The 24,377-nt window shown below is 41.0% G+C and overlaps 3 protein-coding genes and 1 long non-coding RNA gene across 11 annotated transcripts; 1 reads left to right on the top strand and 3 right to left on the bottom strand.

The window, feature by feature from the left end:
• The first annotated feature begins 1,763 nt into the window (after window positions 1-1,763).
• LOC134211698 (translation initiation factor eIF-2B subunit gamma) lies at window positions 1,764-5,162 on the top strand. The gene is made up of 7 exons (XM_062688838.1): window positions 1,764-2,039; window positions 3,004-3,151; window positions 3,223-3,580; window positions 3,660-3,803; window positions 4,427-4,594; window positions 4,658-4,884; window positions 4,949-5,162. Exons 1-7 carry the CDS (start codon window positions 1,871-1,873, stop codon window positions 5,103-5,105), a joined length of 1,371 nt encoding a protein of 456 aa, XP_062544822.1. The 5' UTR covers window positions 1,764-1,870; the 3' UTR covers window positions 5,106-5,162.
• Window positions 5,144-22,906, bottom strand: LOC134211697 (threonylcarbamoyladenosine tRNA methylthiotransferase). The gene is made up of 4 exons (XM_062688836.1): window positions 22,680-22,906; window positions 21,814-22,616; window positions 21,018-21,670; window positions 5,144-5,417 (listed from the first exon to the last, which is right to left on the bottom strand). Exons 2-4 carry the CDS (start codon window positions 22,601-22,603, stop codon window positions 5,178-5,180), a joined length of 1,683 nt encoding a protein of 560 aa, XP_062544820.1. The 5' UTR covers window positions 22,604-22,616; window positions 22,680-22,906; the 3' UTR covers window positions 5,144-5,177.
• Window positions 5,429-10,963, bottom strand: LOC134211699 (uncharacterized). 2 transcript variants are annotated; one of them, XR_009979069.1, is made up of 4 exons: window positions 10,799-10,963; window positions 10,675-10,736; window positions 10,551-10,620; window positions 5,429-10,489 (listed from the first exon to the last, which is right to left on the bottom strand). It is a non-coding gene; the product is annotated as an uncharacterized LOC134211699 (long non-coding RNA). The 2 variants fall into 2 exon arrangements; XR_009979068.1 differs by having other exon boundaries at window positions 10,675-10,963.
• LOC134211695 (uncharacterized) lies at window positions 12,861-17,631 on the bottom strand. 7 transcript variants are annotated; one of them, XM_062688832.1, is made up of 4 exons: window positions 17,470-17,631; window positions 17,346-17,407; window positions 17,222-17,291; window positions 12,861-17,160 (listed from the first exon to the last, which is right to left on the bottom strand). In XM_062688832.1, the coding sequence occupies exon 4, from the start codon at window positions 16,455-16,457 to the stop codon at window positions 12,861-12,863; it is 3,597 nt and encodes a 1,198-aa protein (XP_062544816.1). In that variant the 5' UTR covers window positions 16,458-17,160; window positions 17,222-17,291; window positions 17,346-17,407; window positions 17,470-17,631. The 7 variants fall into 7 exon arrangements, with proteins under 7 accessions (XP_062544816.1, XP_062544819.1, XP_062544814.1 ...); XM_062688835.1 differs by having other exon boundaries at window positions 17,349-17,631; XM_062688830.1 differs by having other exon boundaries at window positions 12,861-17,291.
• Window positions 22,907-24,377: the final 1,471 nt, after the last annotated feature.

Below are 24,377 nucleotides of genomic sequence, written 5' to 3'. Positions count from 1 at the left end.
CTAAATAAGTTCCCTTTTTTTTTTCAATTTGTCGAAATTTGCAAATCTGATTTAAACGTGCTTCCGTTTCAAGATTAGAATACTGAATGAAATCCTATTACTTCACTAGTCTTTTTTGTCATGTCACGTGCCTACTTCGATCGAATTTCATTTTTTTTTAAATTCATATATTCAAAAGATTCAAATGCGCTATAATAGCTATAATTTATTATAGTGGTTCGAGTACTGGCTGAGTATTATGGGATGATATCATATTTCAAACTGCATGAATAACATCGCAGTTGCCGTTTACACAGTGGTCATACTTCAATTTTTTTCTTTTTAATTGTGAAATATTAATCAAATGTCTAAATCATTCTTTTATTGGTTTTGTAAATATTCTTGATCGGTATTACCAATAATTCGATATAAATTCATTCCCGATCACTACACTGATGACCCGCAAATCTGCACAACGGGACTAAACGTAAGTCATGGCAGGGCAAAAACATTGAATGATCGATAAACACATGTGTAACAAATAAGATAAAAAAGATGTAAATTTTAACCCTAAAATGCATTCCATTACAGGAATATAATAATATCCACCCAAACATAAAGCCTAAAGGCGCCGTCAGACGTTGCAAGCAAATCACTCGTGCGAGCGAATGATTTCTGAGAGCACTCGCAATTGCAGTCACACGTAGCAGTTTTTTACTTTAAGCAAATGACAGATTTACTCTCATGCAAATATAAACAAAAACGAAAAACTTGTTTTTCGGCCACAAAATCTAATTTCATTCCTATTTTTGCAGTTCAACACTGCTACTTGAAAACGTTTTCACTTTTGCGAGCGAAAAATTTGCTAGTGCTGCACTAGCAAGCGCAATTTCGTTTCTGCGAGTTGAAATTTTTAACGCTTAGCAGTCACACATTGCAAGCGAGCGTTTGCTTACGAGTGTCATTGGTTTGCATGCAATCACTTTCAGTGTAGTCAGACAGGCAAATTTTTGACAGCTCTCACTTGCTGCGAGCAAAATGCTCGTTGCGAGTGATTTGCTTGCAACGTCTGAGGGCACACGGTCGTTTTGTGTGGTATTGTTATCTCGGAAATCACCCCTCGTAATTAGTTGGCAAATTCCAACAGCGTTTATGGTGGGAAAACTGAGAGAGCGTTTTATTTCATTTTGAAAAAAATATGTTTTTAATCGAAAAACGGCTATAACTTGATAAATAAACGAGATAGGTCCATGGGTCTTCAACAAAAAGATGTGCCTTTAGAAGTTCTAAATGTGGTCCATACAAAGTATCCCTCAAAAATCAATACATAAAAATATATTTATAAAAAACGGTTTTCGTAAGGAAATAAACGTTAGTTAGATCAAAGTAGGCTGAACTAGAGAGCGCATTTTCTCGGTTCACCGGTTCATTCATACTGAATGTTTACATACGCGTTGAAACTGCCATGTCTTTTGTGTGCCTTCTTGTCCGAAAAAGACGTTTTCGTATACTTGGATTTGTCTATTGAGAGCTGAAAAGTGATCGATACAGAAACGAGTGACGTGACTCGTGACCGATAATGATGCTCTCTGCTCGGCTCTCTGCATAAAAATTTCAGTAATGAACTCTATAATAATTAAAAATGCATAAAATTTTACTCATTTTGTGGGTAGTCCCCGAAAGACCATATTTTCAGTTTTTCGTGTAGCTCCTTGAGTTTTGATGATGATGATGAAACATTGATGTTTATGCAACAATATATATGAAACATTAATGATGACTTCAAACTGTCAAAACCGCTGTCCGAGATTGAAAGAACGGAAAGGAAAGACCCGGTTGGTTGAACTCGGAATACACAAATTTGGAAGTCGTGTTTAAAGTTTGAGGAATAATGTCTGCGATAATATCGACGAACGAGTTTCAGGCAGTGGTGTTTGCAGCAGGAAAAGGCAGTCGATTTCCAGAGATACTCGAAGGGCGGCCAAAATGCCTTCTTCCCATCGGATCCTATCCCCTGATTTGGTATCCACTGAAGTTGCTGCAAAGACACGGATTTCAAGGTAAGACATATGTGTACCAAGTTGAATTCCCCTTTAAACATGCTTGCCTTATACCACGTCTGCATTACGAGTTGAATAATATGTTGTTCATATTACCGACAGAATTAATTTATTTATTTTGAAAAATATATAAATGAATAGAAGAAAGTAGAAACTTGATGATACCTACCATATTGAGACTACGGTGCCTCTTTCTAGATATGTTGAAACAAAGATTAGATCAACTTCATTTAAGACCTGTCTGGCGACTCACTCACACGCCTTCTATTCATTCAAATTGCTTTAAATGTCGAATCATTGAAAATATCGTTCTTTTAAAGATATTCAGTTAAAAAAACAAGTCTCTCTCATTCCCCACAGAAAGCTGAATAACATGTTACTAAGCAGTGGTGCGAATTCTCAATCTCAGTGACTGAAACTTGTTGGATATTGATACCATTCCTCTTCACACTCACTTCCTAGAAGTGAAAACTGAAAATGGTTAGCAGCAACAATCCAAGATAAAGTTAACAAAAGACCTCTCTTCTCATTGCACTCGCAGCCCGCACTGACAGTCTATTCAGTTCACTCGCTTCTGTGTGAACGCGACGGCCCTATATAAATGCATGGGTGAATACTATCACTTGAAAGACAATGACAGGAAATTTGTGCCGAATGATCAACAGCTTCAGCCCGCTGTTGGCAAACCGAGTTTGCTAAGCTACTCCTGCTTTGTCGTTCTGACTGAAAGGCACCGTCATAGGCAAAGAGGAGCAGAGAAAAATACAAAACAAAAGAATCACACTCAGCAGGCATTGTTGATAAATTGCACCACTGTTACTAAGTCTCAGATAACAAGACCCTAGTGCAGACATAGTATTATCGGACATTAAATTACAATAAAATTACAATTACAATTAAGAAAACTACCCCGAATCAAAATGTTTTTCTTTTAATGGATTGAAAACACTATTCTATTTTCTAGACGTTATTATTATTGTTCTCGAGCACGAAAAATTCGAAATCCAGCAAAAAATAGAGAAGCATCCTCTCAAGCTGAAAATCGAATACTTCAGTCTTTCTGGAGATTCAGATGTCGGTACAGCGGATGCCCTACGCCAAATATCGGACAGGTAATGAATCGACCATTTGCATCACTGTCCAAACCAAAACATAGCATTACACAGCAATCCTTATCTTGCAGGATCAAAACTGACGTGGTACTTCTGTCGTGTGACACACTCGTCGATTTCAGTCTGTATCCGGCCCTGAAGCAATTTCGCGAGCAAAATGCTTCCCTTGTTGGGCTGCTCGTTCAAAGCGAAATCAGCAACGTCGTCGTACCGGGTCCGAAAATGAAATATAAATCCGACCAGGATCTGTTCGGGATTTGTCCCGAGTCGAGCCGGTTGGTGTTCATGGGCTCAGTGAGTGACTTTGAAAACGATTTTCAAATACCGGGTCATTTGTTACGCCAAAACGGTGAAATTGATATCCGCAGCGGATTGCTGGATGCCCATGTGTATATCGTAAAGAAATGGATAGTAGATTACCTTGAATTAGTAAGTGTATGACGCATAATGAGATATAGATTTACTTATTAAGTCTTTGGACGGATATCTCACAATCTTCCTTTTTTAGAATGCAAATTTTTCTACTTTAAAAGGAGAACTGCTGCCGTTTATTGTTAAGAAGCAGTTGAGTTCATTCTCACATCCTCAAGGACTATCAGAGAAACCAATTTCTGAAATAAATGTAGACGTCAAAGGGAAGCATATACTAGAGGTGAGTAATTTTCAAGTTGAATAGTTAGTATAATCTTTATTTAATAGTACCACATTATTTTGCGATGAAACATTTAATGCCATCTGCTAACTTTTTACATATTTGAAGACGCAAAAAGTGAGCAAATAAGTAGGGTAAAAGATCCAATTATTATAGTTGCAAATCCCATTGTTTTCATATCATTCGCAACTATGGGAACACTACCGCAACTATTGGTGCAAAGCCGAAAAAAAGATAAAGTATTTTAGTGATACTTTACCGCTTTTGAGATAAATTCAAACCTGTTTCCTTTTATCACGTCTACTGACATGTCAACAAATTGATGGACTACATGGGTTGCTGCGTTCAATTCGTAGATTTTGTAAAAACAATACTACCGCAACTAACCCACGGCTATCGGATCTTTCACCCTAGCCGCTTGGCTATCAAATGATTAGCTCAATAATTTACCGTTAAAATGTAGTCTGTACAGAACGGAAAACTTTTTGGTTCAGCTATGTTTCAAATTGAGTGGCAATTTACGTTCATTGTTTTATTTTATATTCTTTCCATACACTGTTTTCTAATTAAAATTATGAAAATCATCATTTTCATTAAGCTAAATGTATATATTATATCTGCAGTTCGCGCCCGAAAGCTCCCTTGACACGAAAATTCAGGATTCTTCCATCTTTAACAAAGTAGCTTCTACACTAAATGATGTTATTCGATGCTATGCGGTGGTCACGCCCCCAAAATCGTTTGGAATAAGAATCAATACGCTCCCATCTTTTTGCTACGCCAATCAACAGGTGATTTTTCTCAGTCAAGCAACGTTATTCGAACTGTAATATCCCCTGCATGCCTCTTTCAAGATTTACAATATATTTCCTGCTCTCACGGAACTTCCTGTCACTGCCCTGGTTGCTACCAATTGTGTTGTGAAATCGAATCAGATAGCATCAACTGCTATAGGGGATCAATCTGTTATATCGGAAAAGACGTCAATTAATGCCTCAACTATTGGGGCGAACTGCGTTATCAGCCCTAAGGTACGGTTAACCAACTGTACGCTAATGGACCATGTTATTGTCGAGGAAAAGTTTGTATCGATACGATGATAATTAGGTACCTTTCTCAAATCTAATTTGTTGATTTCGTTTCAGTGTGACCCTTGAGAACTGCATTGTTTGTGAGAAATCGATTATAAAATCAAATTCATTACTTCGAAATAGTTTGATCGGATCCAATTACACTGTGCCTGTCAATACAAAAAAGGATAATGTCCACCTGTCGAACAGCGCTGGATTCATGGAGATATAATTATTGCATTGCGGATTCAAATAGAATAAACAGAACGATTAAAGTTTTTATTAACAATTATCTTTATTGTTTCTACAGTGAAATCATGATATAGCGACAAACGAGTGCAATGGCGCAGGATACGAAAGCGAACAATAATACGACTGTATACGAATTTGTTTTTTGCTCGTCTTTGTTGACAATTTTAATAGCATTGCCGTCCACTTCCAATGCTTGTCCTTTGTTCTCCAATGTGGTACATTTTATCCAATCTTTCTCTTCTTGGACCACCTTTGCGTGCATGCTGAACTTGGTAATGCCAACGATTTCAACCTAGAAAAGCCATGAGATTTTTTGAAAAACGAAACCTGCATCCGGGAATAGCATTTAAAAGTGAATAAAAAGAATTTTGTATGGCAAAATAAACCTGAAGTGAATTTCATAAAAAGTTCTAATTGTTATTTTAGACCTTGTTTTAATACATGTCAGTTGCCCATGAAGATGTTGCTCACTATGCGCAATGGTGGAGCCAATCATTTAGTTAGGATTTTTTCACTTATTTTGGAATCACTCATTCTAGGGATTAAATTGCTTAACGTATTAACTGGTGGACTTAGTGCGATGTTGTTTCTACATCCTACATCACTAGTCATCGAATGTAAAACTAAAACATAGCCAAAGACAACAATATTGTCCTCTCCTTGTAAGTGTCGGTAAACTCCGTACACTCAACTAACGACAAGCGACTATTACAAACTACCAAAATACAGGACAACAGTTACTGATCTTCAGCTAGAACTTTTGGAGCGCGAGCACGTGCGCCTTGTATTTTGTACTTCACAGCGCTGGCGTATGTGCGTCGAATTAATGGGTCTATAGACTTGGCACGGCAAATGCAAATGCTCCCAGTGGTGCTGGCTGGGATACGAGCAACCTTAGGGAAGATCGGGTAACCAACCCCGGTGGAAACTATGGTCGTATGCTGACAGGGGAGACCGGCTTTGCACCTCTCCAGAGGTGCAAATCTTGCTGAGCGTCTGTTCTCCATGTCAGGATCGGCTCACAGCAGCGTCTGTTCTCCATGTTAGGGGCCGCCGATCATTGTCCGAATGCCAGCGAGGGACTCTAAGTGAAACTGTGCCTCGTGGTCCACCGGAAATTGGTGCCAGGCCATGCGGTAGCACACGCATACTCGCCGATGTGCTCAAGGACCGTGGATTCGGCATCGTAGCGCTGCAGGAGGTTTGTTGGAAGGGATCAATTGTGCGAACGTTTAGAGGTAATCATACCATCTACCAGAGCTGCGCAACACAAACGAGCTGGGAGCAGCTTTCATAGTGATGGGCGATATGCAAAGGCGCGTGATCGGGTGGTGGCCGATCAATGAAAGAATGTGCAGGTTGAGGGTCAAAGGTCGGTTCTCCAACTTCAGCATAATCAACGTCCATAGCCCACACTCCGGAAGCACTGATGAAAGCTGCCCAAGCCACGACGTCAAAATCATCATAGGAGATTTGAACGCTCAGGTTGGCCAAGAGGAGGAGTTTAGACCGACTATTGGGAAGTTCAACGCTCACCGGCCGACGAACAAAAACGGCCTACGTATCGGTACACCTGGAGATCACCGCTGCAGACAGAATCACCAGACGTCAGGACGTATTTATATTGTATTTATTTATATTTTTTTTAACCATCATTGGGGCTGTATCATGTCTGTTGATGTAATAAGTAGGGGACCAGGGGGCATTATGAACACCTGTGGCAGATTGGACACCCCCAATATTCTTGTTAATTCAATCATTTTTCGGGATCAGTACAAAAGGCCGAATCACAAAAGGCCGAACCACAGAAGGCCGAACATGTTCTAGCATACCACAAAAGGCCGAAAACCCAAAAGGCCGAATGATACAAAAGGCCGAATAACACAAAAGGCCGAATCATTACAAAAGTTTTAATCTTTCAACCAAGAGAACTTAGAATACTCACAAATTTACGTTTACTTTTATTATGCTGCCCCATTAAGAAAAACTTGTCCACGTGTTTTGCAACTACTAGCAGCGATCTAATCAATCTTATTCAGTTGAGGTATTTGACGTCAGTTCTTTCAATCTTTCAATTGAAAGAAGTTGTATGACGGTGTTTACAGAGTCAATTTGAAACCTTATTATATTCCATAATAGATCAATCTTCATTGCAGTAATGAAAGGATGAACATTAAACTTTAAAGTAACGGAGTAACTACTCATAATCTAATTGTGACATAAAAAGCTAAACAAAATCGAAATTTCCAATTATTATGCTTTTAACTAAAAGCTGTATAACTTACGGTAACGCGGTGTTCTTAAATGTATTTCATTTTCTCCCAATTTAAGAGAAACTGACTTCACCGAATATTCTAAATTATATTATTTGAATAAAAGAGGTTTGAATTAAATCGGCAGACCAACAAAGTGGACCGGAGCGAGCGCGCGCTCGCGGTCTGCCGATTTTATTCGGCCTTTTGTGGTTTCGGCCTTTTGTGATTCGGCCTTATGTGATTTCGGCCTTTTGTGGTTTCGGCCTTTTGTGCATTCGGCCTTTTTTACTTTCGGCCTTTTGTAATTCGGCCTTTCGTGATTCGGCCTTTTGTGATTCGGCCTTTCGTAGTAGACCCCATTTTTCTACTTTCAATGCAGCGAACTTTATAATCCTTTATTGTTTATTTAATGTCAATCAACAGGCTAAGGCAGCCCCAATGATTGTTTACTTAATCTATTACAGTTTACAATAAATCAGGTAATTAACACATTTTTTTCTAGCAATAAAGAAAAATTAACATAAAACAAATACACGAAAAATTACAATTGCAAACTACATTTAACAAAAAAGCAAATCATTAGTTGATTTATGGCTCCCAAAAGCTATTTTCATGATTCACGAATTCCCTGAATAGCAAACCCGTCGGCCACGTTGATTTCGCCAAAGCCTTCTCTTTATCCTTCCAATTTACGCCAACTTTGAAAGATATGTATCGCAGATCGTCCAGGTTACTCCATCGCGGAATTAGTTTAAAAACTTCTGGTCTGTGGCTTGATCCCAAAGCGTTCGAAACCATTTCACGCATAGCATCACCGGATAGGGGCTGTCCATAAACCACGTAGACTCTTGAGGGGGGAGGGAGGGGTTTCGAAAAAGTCTACGATAGTCTACGAAGGGGGACGGGAGGGTTTACCAAAAGTCTACGTAGACTTTTTATTTATTTACTTTTTTTTATACAGCAGCTTTGTGCGAAGTTCATTCGTTTGATTTTTTTTAGGATTTTCCGTTTTTTTCTCCATAAAAATGTAATGAATTTCACTGAAAATAAAGTCATGGATTTCACCAGGAAATTCTTCTGTGTTGAGCAGGAAAATTCTTCAAAGTATCTTATAAAAACTTTTGAAAAAATTTCAAAATCTTCACTTGGATTTTATTGTAGATTCTACTAGATTTTTCGGCAGGAACTTCTTTGGAAACTATGGAAATTAAATTATGCCGTACTTCAACGGATTGTTTTTGGAATTTACAAAGGAAGCATTTTGGAATATCAAAGAAAAAGTCTTTGGAATGCCCAAAAGATATTCTTTGGAACTTGTAAAGGGAATTCTCCGAAATTTCCGTGAGAAAGCCTTTAGAATATCCATTCTAATCCATTCTAGGAATTCTTTGGACATATAAGCAAAATTCTTCGAAATTCCCGTGGATAATACTTCGTAAATTTCTTCGGCAGTTCTAATGCAAGTTCTTTGGAATTATCGATGGAAAATCTCCGGAATTTCTTAATAAATTGTTGAAAACTTCCACGAGAAATTATTTGAATTCCCCACCAAAAACTGTTTGAGTTTTCACAACAAAAAATTGTTTGCAGTTTTTTTTTTTGTAAAAAAAGCCTTTTTTTTAATTTGCAAAAAAATTAACTGAAAATTCTCCATAATTTCCACCGAATATTATTCAGAAAATTGTTTGCATGAAAAAATTTGCGAGATAAATTTAAAAAATATAGTAGGAAGCCATTCTAAATTTCCACAGGAAATACATCGGAATGTCCGTTTAAACTTAAAATTACCTCGGGAAATAATTCAACATTTTAACGGAGAAATACTCGGATTCTTTTTTTAACGGGGAAACTTTTGGAATTTAGAAGAATATTCTTGGGATTTCAACAGATGATTATTCAGCGGGATATTGCATGAAATTTTCAAGAAAAGCATCGGAATTATCACGGAGAGTGATGTGGAGTATTACCTGGAAGCTTTCAAGGTTATCAATTGGGATTTTTTTACGAAATTTCCACGCGAAACTTATTGGAATGTAGACTTGACATTCTCGGAATTTCAACTCGAAATTTCTTGAAATTCTGAAAATTCTTCGGTTTTCACAAATTTGAACCGGCGTTCAGAAATATAGGACAGATGCGTGACAGATTTTAAGCAGTGGCGCGCCGATGCAAAAGTGTCGGCGTTGGTGGCACACACCTATAGGAGGAATCGAATGCAACAGAAATTAAAATACTGGGCTTTGAAATTTTATTTCAAGAGCTATGGACAGAGGGTTAAATTTGATTTCCTTTCAACTTGATTTTTGTTTTGTTGGTTTTTCTTAAGTTTGATTTAATTATGTTCGAAATTTGAGTTTTATTGTAATGTTCACATGGAAATGGATTTGAAGCTGAATTGCTTGAAACGTGGATGATTTCCATATTTTCCAATCACATATGATGTTTTGTAAAATTTGGAAAAGTCTACGTATAGACATCAAGGGGGAGGGGAGGGGTTTCGGAAAAGTCTACGGAAGTCTACTAGGGGTGACGGGGGGGTTTGAAAAGGTGAAATTTCGGTCTACGTGGTTTGTGGACAGCCCCATACATGTTTGGCTACTCTTGTGAAGAATATCCAGCACTTGCGAGTGCCAACGGAAACACTGTCTGAATTCGAGCCTCTCAACAACTGATCCGAATCATTCAAATTAGATGATAAAACATTGCGGTTGGGATTCATTCGGGGCGTTGAAATGCACGGTTCTGCTACCACAGTGTGAGTCGGTTGACAATCACTGTTCACCGTTTGTTGCAGCTCTGCAATACTCTGCTTTATCGTCGACATCTCTGATTGAAGCGTACTCACGATCAGTTTGAGTGTATTCCCTTCCTTTTGCTCATTTCGTAGCAGTTCAACAGATTCGTTTCCTGCCGGTGGCGACGACGATAAACGGAACGAAGATAAACAAATATCGCACAGCCAAATCACATTGTCGAATTCAGGTCATACTCGCCACTGGTATTGGTTCATCTTTTTGCATTGTAGATGATATCTTTCATTGCATCTGTTCTCGTAGAACTACACAGGCAAACACTTTCTCGATAGCAATTTTATTCAAGGGGCTTCAAGCTGCAATTATAATAACAGTCAGTCATGCGCTACACGATAGTAAATTATTCATACGACTTACAAAATAGTGTTCCCTTGATTCTGAAAGTCTGTTCTGGCTCTTTCGAGAACTATTCCTTGGGTAACAAACACTGTAGCAGACAGAACTAATTAGCTAATGCAAAATAGGGAAAAGTATAACCTACCACAGTGTACTGTAGCGAGAAATTCCCGTAGCTTAAACCTGAGTTCACAAATTCACGGAGGGCTGGTAGATTTAAAGATACTTTTAGCAACAAGTTTATCATAAGCATGCCTTTTAAATAATACCTTTAACGTAACGAAATTGATTTGGATATCTTAAAACCTTCAAAATTCACAACCACGTTGAGTATAGGGTTTGTTGTTATGACAAGTTGTTTGATGTGACGTATTCATGACGTTGGTTGTCACCGTGGAAGCGTTGCCAGGCGCGATGATTCGCCTTCGGTAGCAACATTCCCTCCCCGTAAGGACGAGTATACTACTCGGCTTTACCAATTCCATTCACTTCGAGGACTGCGAGCTTCGATACGGAACGTCGGAGCAATTCGTTAGCAGTTTGTACTATAGCGCGGCGTATCCGACCATCTTTTCCCGGTTGTACTTCTTGAACACGCCCACGAACCCATCCATTCCTCCTGGATTCATCGATGACTATGACTAAATCTCCTATTGCAATTGATTTTGTTTCTTCAAACCATTTAGTCCTCTTCGTGAGGGTTGGGAGATACTCCGAAGCCATCGTCCCCAAAAATGATCTAAGTTGCGCTGGATTAGATCATGGAATTTCACTAGTTCCCTGGTAGAGTTGTTGACTGGAATAGCTGGCTGTGAGATGCCGCTAGAGCTATATAAAAGGAAGTGATTAGGGTTAAGGTTTCCTGTTCTTCCGAGTCCAGTGGTAGGTAAGTCAACGGACGAGAGTTTACTATAGCTTCTGCTTCCACAACAACAGTTTGAAGAGCTTCATCATCCATTTTACGAACTTGAGGAAGATTCATCATAGCACATTTTATAGAACGAACCAATCTCTCCCAGGCACCTCCCATGTGAGGTGCTGATGGTGGGATGAAGACCCACTTAGTCCTGGCATTGGTGAATGTAGCAGCTGTCTCCGCGTTGATTTTCTGGATCTGGGATTGAAGAATAATCTCTGCACCTTTGAAGTTCGTTGCGTTATCTGAATGAATCTCGATAGGTGAACCGCGGCGACAAATAAAACGGCGTATGCAGGATATACAAGATTGTGTTGTCAAGTCATATGCCACTTCAACGTGCACCGCCCGTACCGTAAGACAGGTGAAAATAGCAACCCACCTCTTCACATTAGATCGACCAAGTTTAACTAAAATAGGGCCAAAGTAGTCCAAACCTACATAGCTAAACGGGCGAACAAAGGGTGACAATCGAGCGTCTGGCAAAGGAGCCATTCTTGGGGTGACGGGTTTTGCCTTGTTAACCAAACACCACTGGCATTGGCGGGTCATTTGTCGAACTAGAACTCTAAGCTGCGGGATATGAAATTCCTGGCGGATCTCGTTCACAATTGTTTCAGCATTTCCATGGAAATATTTTCGATGATAGTCGTTTATCAGTAGCTGCGTAACTTTGTGATACTTCGGCAGTATGATGGGAAATTTGATGACTATGCTCGCTATTGTAGTGGTGCTGGTTCGGCCATCGACGCGTAGTACTCCATTTTCATCCATAAAAGGTGTTAACTTATATAATGGACTTGACTTTGGCATCGGCTCGTGTTTCTCAACTGGCAGTTGTTTATTTCGCAAAAGAATCGTCACTTCATTGGAGAAAGCATCGGCTTGTACTATTTTCCATATGAACATCAGTGTTTCTTGGAGTTCATTGTGAGCTGGCATAGCATTCCATACCGCGGATTCAGTTTTCTTCAACCATTTATCAGCAAATCTTTTGAAGTAAGCCACGGCTCTGACGAGTCTATTCCAATTAGAAAACCTTGCAAAATCGATCAAGTTACTGGGCGTTACAACTTTGTGTATATAGCACGATCTTAGTTCTTCGTCCGTTTCGGATTTTCTTGGGCACTCTCGAGGCCAGTCACTCTCTGGGTGATACAAGAACTCGGGAGCTAGATACCATCTACTGGAGTTGTCGAAAAAGATCCCTCTGCCCCATTTGGTGGCTTCGTCGGCAACATTTAATTTACTTGGCACCCAGCGCCACTGATTTTCGTTGGTTGTCGTTAGGATTTCACCTATACGACATGCTACAAATTGCTGATATCTACGATGATCTGATCGAATCCAAGCAAGTACGGTTTTGGAGTCCGACCACAAAAAACATGTTGGGACTGTTGCCAAGTTGTGACCTTCTAGAACAAAGATAGCAGACGTGTCCCAAGTACTGCAGCCATCAGTTCGAGACGAGGAATTGAATGATATTTCAGTGGAGCCACTTTAGCTTTTGCAGTTACTAAGGTACACTGAGGAGTTCCATCTGGTTTCATCGTCCTGTAGTAGACAGCTGCGGCATAGGCTGTTTCGCTAGCATCTACAAATACATGTACCTGCAGGAACCGGTACATTTCAATATTGGCTCCTTCAAAGTAGCATCGTTGAATTCGAATTCTTTTCAGTTGGTCGAACATAGCAATCCACTTTTGCCATTGCTCGAAAATCTTCTCGCTAACAGGTTCATCCCAACTGATTCCGCTTCGCCAAACTTCCTGCATTAGTACCTTGCCATGGATTAGAAAGGAAGCCAAGAGACCTAAGGGGTCAAAGATAGACATCATGCATTTCAACATTTGTCTTTTCGTGGGTCTAGTATTGGACTCGACTATAGCTTCGATTTCTGTAGAGAACATCAAGGAAAATGATAGTACGTCAATTTCTGAATACCACTGCATACCAAGCACACGTTCAGTGTAGACGCTTTTCGCCAAGGTCAAATCCTTCACCACTGATTGCGGCGACTCGTTCAGATGATCTAATATGTCTTTTGAATTCGACGACCAGTTATGAAGAGCAAATCCAGCCTTGGAATGTACATATCGTACTTCGGATGCTACCTTTTTCGCCTCGTCCATGGTGGCAAAACTATCTAAATAGTCATCTACATAATGTCCTTTTAAGATTCCTTCTACCGCTCTCGGATAATGGGTTTTGTACTTCTTGGCGTTTTCATTTTTAATGTATTGAGCAATCGTGGGCGAACAAGTCGCCCCAAAGGTAGCGACATCCATAAGGAATATGGTAGGAGCTTCAGTGGGTTGATTTCGAAACAGGAAACGTTGAGAATTTCGATCGTTCGGGATTATTTCAATCTGATGGAACATTTCCGTAATATCGCTAGTTACTGCAAACGGCATAAGACGAAAACGGAATAAGACGAAAGGCAAAGGAGTCAAAAGGTCGGGCCCTGCAATAAGTACCGAGTTGAGCGAAATTCCATTTGTTACAGCTGCCGCATCCCAAACTAGTCGCACTTTCTCCGGTTTTTTTGGATTTGTAACGACTCCTAGTGGCAAGTACCAGATGCGTTTCGGATCGGCACTGGTCAGTTCGTCTTCTGTGGCAGGATGGGCATACCCTTTGTCTTGGTACTCCTTTATTTGTCGATGAACGGTCGCTTTGAGCTTCTCATCGCGATTCATTCTTCTTTCTAAGCACTCCAACCTTCGAAGAGCCATGGGATAATTGTCTGGCAATTCAATACAATCGTATCGCCAAAGGAGCCCTGTTTGATATCGATCACCAATTTTTTGCGTAGTACGTTTCAAGATGTCCTTGGCTCTAGTCTCCTCTTTTGATTCTAATACTTTGCTGACTCCTCCGATATCCTCCATGCAGAAGTAGTCCTTGAGCAAGTTATCAAGTTTTACTTCAACATTGCAGTCACAAAGGTGGTAGTTTATCTGTTCCGAAGTTTGTTTCGGAGCGAAGCATCCGTAAACGCACCAACCTAAGCGAGTTTTTACTGCTATCGGCCCGTTTTCGCCTTCTCTCACTTTCTGCGGTACAGCTAATGACAAGTTACGTAAACCGATCATTAATCTTGGGACAGCAGCTTCATAGCTTTGTACGGGAAGGCCAACTAAGTGCCGAAATTTTTCTTCCAGTTCGCCAAATCGCAAGGTTTGTGGTGAGAAATTCAAACTGCGTACTGTACGAGCGTTTTCCAGTCGATAACGTATCCGTTTACCACGTTCGGACACTTCTATAGAAATTATTTGAGATTCATCTTCCGAGCGAGCCATATTCGCAGTCCACTTCAGGCAAAGTGGCATGATCGGTCCTTCCACCTCGAGTAGTGCGGCGAGTTCACTTTCGATGAGAGTAGTAGACGAGCCTTCGTCCAGAAGAGCGAAGGTGTTGACCGATTTGGTTGAGCCGTGAATCGTGATGGGGATTATTCGAAACAGCACTGATTGACCACAATGATGATACGATAGATTGACGTTATTTACTTGCTCTGGTGAACTTTTAGCTTCAGTGTGTAACAATGGATGGTGGCGGAAAAGACACTCCCCAATTCCACAGCGAGCAGAACTTCTACATGGACGACGACCGTGGAAGTTTAGACAGGTACGACATAGCTTAAAATTATGAACAATTTTCCAACGGTTTTCAACAGTACTATCTTTGAACGATTTACAATCTTTGAGGCGATGTCTGTCTTCTGCACATAGTGAACATTTTTTTCCTGGCTTGGATTCTACTGGTTCTCTCCCTACATGATTGTCCTGACTAACCTCGACATGAGAAAATACATTACTTTTTTCTTTGGGCTTAGGCTGGCTTCCTACGTATGAGCAAACTTTACTAATGGATTCCATAACGGACGTCATGAAGTCGCTGAACGTGCTCAAAGAAACAGCAGGAATGATTTGGATGTACTGGGCCCACTGAAGCTTCACGCTGGCTGGCAGTTTCTCGACGACCTCCTGCAGCAGGATTGGATTCATCAGGTGTGCATGATGCTGAGTCGCTAGTAGATGTTGAGTAAGATTCCGCACTGTGATTCCGAACTCCAGTAGGGTTTCTAATTTTTCTGCTTTTGGGGTTGGACACTCTCGCACATTCCGTATCAATTTGTTAATGATAACCTCGGGATGTCCGTACAGCGTTTGTAGCGTCTTAATAACATCAGGCACTGATTCCGGAGATAACAGGTAAAAGCGGACTGCTTTCAGTGCGTTGCCTTTCAAGCTCCTTTGAAGTCGACTCAAGTTTTCAATATGGCTATATCCACAGGCTAGTGTCGAATGGTTGAAACTGCTTAGGAATATAGGCCAATCTTCGGGGTCGCCCGAAAACTCAGGCAAGTCTCGCGGCATGACTTGCCGAGCTATAAGCTGTTCATGAGACGCTCGCTGCAACAAAGGTGCTGGATTTTGCCCCTGAGCGAACAGTTGCGGAACATCGTTCCGAAATTGATGTGATGTCCCACCTACAGCTGTTTCACAGTGCAAAGGGGGACGGTTACCATAAGACTCAGTATTCTGTTGAGCTATTGATACGGAATCCGCCATTGACAGACCCAAGTTAGCCATGAAATCCGTTTTGGCTATCGGTGTTTTTTCGGAAAACGTCGTGGCTGGAACAAAGTTCCACGCGGTAGACTTTTCTACTTGTTGATTTGTCGAAGGCGGCAACGAAACTGTTTTAGTAGTTAGCACCACCGGTGGTGGTTGGGACATTGATGCCCTGTCCATTGTATCGGGCAGCTCCAATGACAACTTTTCTGATGCATTTCTTCTTACGTCGTCTCTGACATTCTTACGTATTGCACCTGTCGGTCGACTTGCAGAGTTGTCGGCGTTTATCTTCGATAGGGATGGCGGTTCAAGAGCTACGTCTGATTCCGAAACCTTTATTCGACATCGTTGAATTAGATGTTGTAATTCTTGAAGTTGCTGCGGGGTCGGCTTTTCCGTTAACATGCATTCATCCAATTGTTGCTTCATCAGTTGTAGATCTGTCCTATCGATCCCTAGCTTTTGCGCTGTGGTTGAATTTTCGTTAGAAATCTCCTTTGACGTTCCGTTTCCTCCTATCGCACCTGCTTCATTGCTGCTTCCACGGGCTGGAGAACGTGAACCAACGGAAGAGTGGATTTCAACCCATTGCACAACTGACTTGGCTTTCTCTCGAGACTCTATCTCCTCTACTCGACTTCTCACGCTTCGACGATCGACTTCATCGTCCACTTCTTCTAAAGTTGCTTCGAGCAACTGGCACTTTTTTCTCCAAAAATCATTTTTCTACTTCCAAATTCATTTGTTTTCTTTCGAACTCACGTTTTTCCGCTAAGTGCTTGAGCTCCAGCTGAAGACGCGCTCTTCTGCTAGCTGAGCTAAGTTTCGATGAAGTTGACCCTTGACATGCGGGCAGGGGGAGGCATTTAGGACAAGTCCAATTCTTGTCCACAATGGAGTCTGAAACTCCCGCGCAGCAAAAGTGCCACCAGCCGCCACAATTGTCACAAGCCACAAAATTATCGGCACTATCGGGCCTATCGCACGCGACGCAGCTGAAGAGGTGGTCGTTTGGATCGTGGGTATTGCCAGTTTCAGTTGTTTGTTTGGACATATTTTCTTGAAGTTTGTTCTCGTAGAACTACACAGGCAAACACTTTCTCGATAGCAATTTTATTCAAGGGGCTTCAAGCTGCAATTATAATAACAGTCAGTCATGCGCTACACGATAGTAAATTATTCATACGACTTACAAAATAGTGTTCCCTTGATTCTAAAAGTCTGTTCTGGCTCTTTCGAGAACTATTCCTTGGGTAACAAACACTGTAGCAGACAGAACTAATTAGCTAATGCAAAATAGGGAAAAGTATAACCTACCACAGTGTACTGTAGCGAGAAATTCCCGTAGCTTAAACCTGAGTTCACAAATTCACGGAGGGCTGGTAGATTTAAAGATACTTTTAGCAACAAGTTTATCATAAGCTTGCCTTTTAAATAATACCTTTTCGTAACGAAATTGATTTGGATATCTTAAAACCTTCAAAATTCACAACCACGTTGAGTATAGGGTTTGTTGTTATGACAAGTTGTTTGATGTGACGTATTCATGACGTTGGTTGTCACCGTGGAAGCGTTGCCAGGCGCGATGATTCGCCTTCGGTAGCAACAGCATCCATCACATTCGATGAACTCCTCCATACCTCCAACAGGTAAGGAACAACTACCGCATCCAAAGCGCATTGTGAAGCGGGCTGCGGTTAGTTATTAAGAAAACGACGGTACTGCAACTGTGACGGTAATACAACAAAAGCACGGCAATAACAATGATTGATACTTTGTCGTTTGCGAATAACTTTCGTGGATTATAGCTTTATAGGCAGTGCAAATCTAACGTAATCTTTTCCACTAGTATCAGATTTAACTATGCTTTTGCCGGTATACACTAAGCAAATTAAGGCGAATCAGATCAACTCGTATTTAACGCGGAATACGACGAACGAATAAAAGACGCACGCACGCAAATCACATCAACAACATTACATCCTTTCATAAACAACTAATTTATAGCGTAGAAGTCATTGTTTTATCTTCTTAGCGCATAAATTTGACAAAAAAGTTAGAAAGCCTTCCAAATGATTAAAAATTATAAGTTTCACCTCCCATAAAATAAGCTTTACTTTACCATAGGAGATGATTTCTCAATTATTGGTCATCCCATAGCAAAATTCTGTTATTTACAGTGCTCTGGCATGTATTTGTGAGAAGTTTCCTTGATTTTTAGAAAATTTCCAACAGTTTTAAAATATGTTCACCTGTTGGGGCAAACTGAACACTCTATATGGGGGTAGAACTGACACCTTAAAAATTAAAAACATAACCTCAAACTCATCGAACTAGGCTTTCATATCGTGTTATTTTCGTGTTATTATGTGTGCAGCTCAAAACCGAATTTTTGAACTCACGACAATCAATTTTTCTCCTATTAGTCACAAGTTTCATTACTGCGCATCTGGTGCGCTGTATAGCGCATCTGGTTGCGAACAATGTGCACTAGTTGTGCAATGATGCGCTATGAGTTGAACGCGAGTACAATCTATTTTCGTGTGTTCGAAATTCGATTTTCAACTGGAACAATAATATCATTGTGCGCCATTATAATTCGCTATAAAAGATTCAGTACATGACATATGTACCATAGAAGTCGCTAAAAGTTCGCCAAAAAAGGAAGTGTTTTGTATAGATTTGGAAATCTCGTTGGCAAGTTGATCGGTACAACCCATTGGAAGGATTGGCAATGCCAGTAAGGTGGATAAAAGCATGCATAGATTATGCAATGCTTAGAGGAGAGACGATTGGGAAGGGGTCTTGCAATAAGTGTGAGGATCCATATAAACAAAATCATATGCTTCATACAAAAAGTTTGACATACATGTATGACAATTTTTAATAAGTCCGTCCAGCTATTTGGTTTCGCCGACGACATAGATATTATGGCACGTAACTTTGAGAAGATGGAGGATGCCTACATCAGACTGAAGAGGGAAGCTAAGCGGATCGGACTAGTCATCAACACGTCGAAGACGAAGTACATGATAGGAAGAGGTTCAAGAGAAGACAATGTGAGCCACCCACCGCGAGTTTGCATCGGTGGTGACGAAATCGAGGTGGTAGAAGAATTTGTGTACTTGGGCTCACTGGTGACTGCCGAAAATGACACCAGCAGAGAAATTTGGAGACGCATAGTGGCTGGAAATCGTACGTACTTTGGACTCCGCAAGACGCTCCGATCGAATAGAGTTCGCCGCCGTACCAAACTGACAATCTACAAAACGCTAATTAGACCGGTAGTCCTCTACGGACACGAGACCTGGACGATGCTCGTGGAGGACCAACGCGCACTTGGAGTTTTCGAAAGGAAAGTGCTGCGTACCATCTATGGTGGGGTGCAGATGGCGGACGGTACGTGGAGGAGGCGAATGAACCACGAATTGCATCAGCTGTTGGGAGAACCATCCATCGTTCACACCGCGAAAATCGGACGACTGCGATGGGCCGGGCACGTAGCCAGAATGTCGGACAGTAACCCGGTGAAAATGGTTCTCGACAACGATCCGACGGGCACAAGAAGGCGAGGTGCGCAGCGGGCAAGGTGGATCGATCAGGTGGAAGATGACTTGCGGACCCTCCGTAGACTGCGTGGTTGGCGACGTGTAGCCATGGACCGAGCCGAATGGAGAAGACTCTTATATACCGCACAGGCCACTTCGGCCTTAGTCTGATTAAATAAAAAATAATAACATGTATGAGGCCGGCTGAGAGTGGCAAATTTTTGCGTTACGTAATCAATCTTCTTCTATTCACCATGGATTTAAAATAGAAAACGACCATATGTGACCTCGCTTAAGAAGAGGGAAACAGATTTTCGGATGTTGATGATCCAAACACAATTTTAGGTGTCTCATACAAAAACATGACAGGAAGATGAACAATTGGGTAATATTTTTGTTGGATGATCCATAAAATAGGTTACGATGGCATATAATTACGAGTAAGATAATTTTCTTCATATTTTATAAGGGTGTCCATACTGCCCCATGGGGGTGTCCAATCTGCCCCGCTACCTTCCCGAGAGTAGTGAAAATTAACTATTACAAAATCGTCCTATTTGATTGAAATTGCCTTATTTTCAATACGATTAAGAACAGAACTGGTAGTTAACGAGTAATAGTATCATGTAATTGCTAGAAATCCGAATTATATTCAATTTAAATCACCTAATATTGATTAAAACCTTAGGGTGTCCATATTGCCCCTTGTTCCCCTAATAAATAAATAAATTAATAAATAAATATCGTGGCGCTAACATCGACTCTGACCACTATCTGATGATGGTTAAACTGCACCGCGCCGCGGTACGACCTAGAGCGACTGAAGCAACCTGGTGTCGCCACTGCATACGCGCAGCATCTCGAGGCAGCGTTGCCGGAAGAGGGTGCGCTCGGGGCCCCTCTTGAGGACTGCTGGAATACAGTCAAAGCAGCCATTAACGACGCAGCGGAGAACAACGTCGGGTAACGAAGTCGACGGAACGATTGGTTCGACGAAGAATGCAGAATGATTCTGGAGAAGAAGGACGCAGCGCGGGCGGTCGCGCTACAGCAAGGTACCCGGCAGAACGTGGAAGTTCTTTCTACAACTCTGCCTAATAGTTCGTTGTTAGAATTCAACTAATAACGGAGTTATAGCGTTAGCTGCAGTAGCTTGAACTAAATGATTGGAATTCTGTTATCATTATTAGTCTGAGTTACTGAAACTATAGCTATAACTCCGTTACTAGTGGTATTCAAACAACGAACCATTAGGCGTCCACCATACAACACATTTTGAAATTCAGCTTTTGGAATAAGTTATTAACAAACTACTAAAATGATCTAGAGAGCAGGAGATTTTGATTCATCGTACGGTCGATGAGTGAGTAATTTTTCATATGAACAATTCAACGAAGTTGATCGACTCGTTTGCTCAATATAAATACGTGTCCAGACTTACCTCCACAAGTTTTCCCAGCAGGTTTTTATCCATGGGCAGGAGAACTTGTTCGTAGCATTTGTTATGACCAACGTAATGCTTTTTGTCGTGAGATATTTCAGTAACCAAAACTTTCTGTCGATCGCCAGGTACGTACTTTCCTACGTACGGCTCGTAACTGTAGAACAGATCTGTCAAACGCTTAGTGCGAACTTTCACCTGATCTGCTGGAATTCGCTGCATTTTTGCAGCCGGTGTTCCAGGCCTTGGATAGAACTGATTGATGAACAAACTGGGGAATTTGTATTTATCACACAGTGTCATCGTATGTTCAAAATCTTCTTCCGTCTCCGTCGGAAAGCCACAAATTATATCCGTAGCAATTGTTATACCAGGCACTTTTTGCATTAAAAAATCAGCTATTTGTTCGAAATCGGACCGGCAATATTCGCGCTTCATTTCCGCTAGTACAGCATCCGAGCCGCTCTGAACAGGCACATGGAGAAAGCCATACACTTTGGGATGTGCAAGTATTTTGGCCATTTCTTCCAGATGTTCCAGTATGTACGGTGGATTTGTCATGCCCAAACGCAGCATACATCCGTCAGGAATGACATCGATGAGTTGCCACAGGAGCTCCGGGAGTGATGTTCCAATGTCTCGACCATATGTTCCTAAAAATTATGTTCAAATAATATTAAAATAGATTCAACATGTTGGAAACCTGAATTTGCATTAATGGTATTTAATATTGTTTTCTCAAGAAAACTTTTTCCGGGGGTTAATGGACATTGTTACAGTTTCAACATTGATTCACCTGTATCTTCGGAAGTCAGCCAAATTTCGCAAACGCCATCAGTAAATACGTGAGCAGCTCTTTGCACGATCTCCTCTACCGGATAACTAACCAGATCTGCCCTAGCGAACTTAGTTTTACAGTATGTGCAAGCATTTAAACAGCCCGAATTAATCGGTATTATCTCAATCAGGGGATTTTTTCTCACTTTTGGTAATGCCAGTTGGGGACCGGCCACTTTTTTCCCATTGACTTTCTTCGCCTGGAGCAGTCGAACCGAATATCCTTTCAAAGTTTCTTCGACCACTTCCGTTACCCGGTCAATTTGATGCACCCCAACAATGCTGAAACCTTGCATATAGTCCGATTTGGGAGCGGCTTGAGGGACACATCCGGCCAACACGACATGCTTTCCCATTTTACCAGCCGCTTGAATTTCGTTACGGAAAGTATCTTCTGATGGGTTCTTCACTGTGCAACTATTAAGCAGCCACAAATCCGCATTTGATCTATCTGTGGTTATGTTGTACCCATACGATGCAAGCTGACCGGCCATGTATTCACTATCGGAATTGTTGTGAGCGCATCCCCATGTTTTGAGGTAAATTGATTGAGTTCCTGGAATAACACTCTCCAGTACGTGTTTCTCCGGAAATGATGCTGCATCCTTTTCTTTAGCTTCAATAGCTTTCTTGATCCTCCTTGCTCGAACGGTAACATTGCTCTTGTTGGCGTATCTTTCCTTTGGGGTAATATCTTGCGATTGGATAAGATCTTCAATATCGTCAATTATTTCCGTGCATGCTGCCATTTTCACTCTTCAACTAAAAAGTGAAAAATTACTATACTTAACTTTTGATTTTTGAATAGGGTATCACGTTTCTTACCTGTTGTACAAATTGGAAATTATAACTTTGGAAGACAATTTTTGGGCAATAGTTCTTGAAACTGAAAGTTATAACAGGTTATAACTACCTGGTTTTCATTAGCATACCACAATCACAATCACGAATTAGAAATTTATCAAAAATAATAATGTGATAAGCCAGAAGAGCCTCCCAGATGAGCACATCAAACGTGGGATTTGTTTATTTTCACTTGTTATGACTTTTCTCGGCAGCTATGTGGGGTATTTATAAACTACGTTGAGCAGCGCTGATCTTTTCATATACACTTCTATCCAAAGCTACCCAAAATTAGGTTGTTTTACACCAATTTTTAAGTTTAGGCTGAGACGAGACTCGGAAACCCACATTGAAGGATGTCTGAGCGCCTCCACTGGAGTCCCCATCTGGGTCCCTATCGCTATTTCCGGGCCCTATATAGGGAGCCACCTCTACACCGGTATTATCTAAACGGGAATGAAAAATAAGAACTAAACTCAAAATTAGCCGTGAGTTTCCAAATTTAGCGCCCCATACTGGGTTGCTAAATTTCTATACAGGGTTGCTATAGACTAACGCATAATGAACTCCCCCAAGAAATTATGACGTTTGAGCGGGTCGCATAATGAACGCAAAATGAACTTTTGTTCGAGAAGACCACCCGCTCAAATGTCAAAATCCATCGGGTGAGTGAATTTGATGAACTCCTGCACAGGTCTATTTTGTGAAACGTAACTTTGGTATTGATAAACATTTGCGGAAAATTTGTTTTCAGAACAATTTTGGCGAATGTAAATAATTAAATAGCAAAGAAAATATTAAATTTGGTGGGTCTCGTGGCCCAGTTCAACTCTACTATTGTTGGTATGTTTGTTCTGCGTAAAACTAATTATACGATAATGAACCAGCACAACGAGGCGCGATGCGGACCGGCGCTCGCCAAGGATTTTTGTGAAAGAAAATCCTTTTGTTTTTCTTTTGCAAGTTTTTCCCACAGGAGGAGGTCTTCCAGGAATGACTCAGAAAAATTCTTCAACAATTTTATGTATGTTCTCCCAAGAGTTTCTCTAGAAAATGTTCCGCAAGTTTATCCTTTCTTTTGTTTATTCATACATGTGGGAGAGTACGGTTCACCGCACAGGGGAATTTGCGTAGGTTTCGGATAACCGGAAAAAAGGGATCGACCACGGTTTAATTAATAAAATATACAAAAGACTTTTACTGTACGTCTGTAATCGTAAGGGTACAAAGTTGAACTGAAAACTTATCTTTCTGTTGGCGGCTTCCAGGAGCCAGGGAGCGTCAGTCGCCCCAGCGTTAAAGATATGGGTGAGATGACCAACCGTTGAATGACGAGGGGAGAGTCAATGCTGGTTTCCAATACTCCTCCTCATTGCTTGACCCTCGGCTGATCTCCGACCAACCCAAGTTCTTTTGCAAAGAAGTGATGCTTGACTCCGCCTAGCGGTTTCGTTAAAACGTCCGCCTTCATATTCTTCGTAGGGCAGTAGATCAACTCCACTTCTCCGCGTTCACACAAATTCTTCACGAAGTGTCGCTTTGTCTCAATGTGCTTGGACCGCTTATTAGAACGCTCCGAGCGAGCAAAGCTGAGACATCCTTGATTGTCCTCATTCACTGTAGTCGCGACAGTCTGCGTTTCTCCAAGGTCACTGAGAAGTCTACGCATCCAGACGACTT

The sequence above is a fragment of the Armigeres subalbatus genome, chromosome 2, assembly GCF_024139115.2.
Source record: "Armigeres subalbatus isolate Guangzhou_Male chromosome 2, GZ_Asu_2, whole genome shotgun sequence".
NCBI lineage: Eukaryota > Metazoa > Arthropoda > Insecta > Diptera > Culicidae > Armigeres > Armigeres subalbatus.
This window is presented reverse-complemented; position numbering and strand designations above follow the sequence as displayed.